Below are 2,513 nucleotides of genomic sequence, written 5' to 3'. Positions count from 1 at the left end.
GACGACACGGTAGCCAATCAACTTACAACTTTTGTAAAAGTATAAGAAAGCAATGATTGACTACTGCGTCATCTTTTAAAATTTCAAAATATTGAAATAATTTTGAAATCTTTCTGAAACCTTTCTGTAACAATTTGTGCTGTATGAGTACAAGCAGTCGCTTAATGTAAAGCTAACAGAGTTGATAAAAAACCTGCGATAAAGAACCATCCGTTGCGGAAAAACATTTAAAAAACACTTAAAATAACTTAATATGATAAAATAAAATTTCTAAAGCATTTGAAATTTATTTTAATAAGAGTTTATTAAACAGCTTGCGCAAAATATTATAAAAAACGTTAACACAAATATTCCAATTAGTCTTCAGTATTATTATTATTTCAAAAAGATTGTAGTAACTTTTTAGCAATATTTCAGAAAAGCTGCAAATTTCTTAGGGCCGATTATTCCAAGTGTTAGGTAGCTTATCTGATGGTTAAAAAGTATAATATACGTAACACATACTATATATGCTTTTTAACAGTCAGAGGTAAGCTACCTGACACTTGGAAAAACCGGCTTTTAGTAATTTTTCAGAAACCTTTCTATAAAGTTTCACGTGTAAGAATCACGGACATTTTAGTGTTTCATAGCTGTCTCAGAGCTATTGCAGAAACATTTTGCGATATTTCTGAAATATTTGAAATATTTCTAAGAGATTTTTGTAACCTTACAGAAACCTTTCTATAAGCTTTCAAGTGTAAGAATCGCGGACATTTTACTGTTCCAGAGCTGTCTCAGAGCTATTGCAGAAACATTTTGCAATATTTATGAAACGTTTCAATCTATCACATGAAATATTTCAGAAATATTTCTGAAAGGTTTTTGTGCTGTATGGGATGTCGCTAAAATCACAACAATCATGTGTTCTACGATCAAAATTGCAACTGTCTGTACTGTGAGATAATATGTCGAAACATATACATAATAATAATGGAAATTAAATAATTATATTTTTTACCACTTAGCCAAAAAGATTAGTGTTTATACTCCCGCGACATTCGACACGACTTAAGACCCCTACGTAGAACAGATCTAAACGATTTTAGGAGATCAAAGATGACATTTATAGCGACATTATTTTATTTCAAAATAGGTTTTAAAGATATGAAGAAAGTGCCGCCAAACGTATCACTGGCTGAAATGGGTATGGATTCGATGACGGCAGTTGAAATTAAGCAAACATTAGAAAGAGAGTTCGATATTTCCTTATCAGCAAAAGACATGAGAAATCTTACTTTTGCTAAACTTGCCCAAATGACAGCAAAACGAGAAGATATACAGGATACAAATCAAACTAATTCAAGTAATATGGAAGGTTTTGAAATGTTAATTAAAAAAATAAAAGATTCAGACTTTGTTCCAGATACTCTTGTAGAGCTTGCTACAAAGAACGAGATTGATCGGGATCATATATTTCTCATACCAGGAATTGAAGGACGTTCAAGTGTGTATAAATCTATAGCATCAAGAATTAAATCGTCGGCAACGTGTTTGCAACATGGTGTACTTAATATATCTGACAATGTTCAAACAATAATAAAGTTAACTACTTGTTTGGTGCCTGTAAGAAAATTAAAATTATTTAAAACTATTATTTCAATTATATTTATATAATTCGTAAGTGATATCCATCAAATACATATATTTCGCATTATTACAGCTTACCTATATATTCATATTTGTTTTTTAGCACGTATTGGAGAAAATGAAAAATCAAAGAAAGTTTCTAATTGTGGGCTATTCATTTGGATCTTTAATTGCTATTGAATTAGTCAGATTATTAGAAGCTCGTGATTTCTCTGGACGGTTAATACTAATAGATGGGGCTCCTGATCTACTTAAATTGACGACTATAAATTTTGCCGATACTTCGCCAGACGAATTACAAAACATAATAATACTTACTTTATTACAAGTATACGCTACAATTAATGAGGAAACGGTTAGTAAATTATAAAAAGCGCACAATAGCTTTTTTCAGAAAATTTATTTATGTAAAATTAATAAAACCTTTGATAGACCGCACAATAAAAGAATATTAAGAAATTATAATAAAATTAACAAAAATAGCAACATATTTTACCAGCATTTGGGAATCAAATAAATCTTTGTATTAATATTGTTATTTTGTATTTAGCATATTTGTTATTATTAATTATACAAAATGCAAATTTTGTTATTTACAGGTTGCGTCAGAGTTGAACAAGTGTAAAACAATCGACGAAAAATTAAAAATCTTTCATACTTATTTCCCATTGGATGCAAATGTATTGTCCATAGATAATCAGAAACTCATATATTACACAATTCACAATCATTTAAGAGCTATACAAGATTACAATATTTCTTCATTACCTCGCATTAAGTCACCTATAACATTACTGAAACCTACACTTCCGATTATCTCTTTACCTGAAGAGGATTACGGTTTACATAAGGTAAAAAAAATTTACCTAATCTATAAAAAGTAA

General features: G+C 29.5%; 1 protein-coding gene across 1 annotated transcript; it reads left to right on the top strand.

Moving 5' to 3' along the window:
• Positions 1 to 1,098: 1,098 nt before the first annotated feature.
• Positions 1,099 to 2,480, top strand: LOC105564476 (fatty acid synthase-like; the record flags this gene model as incomplete). Its single annotated transcript, XM_012016871.1, has 3 exons — positions 1,099 to 1,605; positions 1,733 to 1,984; positions 2,229 to 2,480. Coding segments are annotated over exons 1-3 (1,011 nt in total), but the record flags the coding sequence as incomplete, so codon positions are not given.
• Between the last annotated feature and the right edge of the window lie 33 nt (positions 2,481 to 2,513).

The sequence above is a fragment of the Vollenhovia emeryi genome, unplaced genomic scaffold (genome assembly GCF_000949405.1).
Source record: "Vollenhovia emeryi isolate VEMERY1.0 unplaced genomic scaffold, V.emery_V1.0 DF943971.1, whole genome shotgun sequence".
In the NCBI taxonomy this organism is placed as follows: domain Eukaryota; kingdom Metazoa; phylum Arthropoda; class Insecta; order Hymenoptera; family Formicidae; genus Vollenhovia; species Vollenhovia emeryi.
This window is presented reverse-complemented; position numbering and strand designations above follow the sequence as displayed.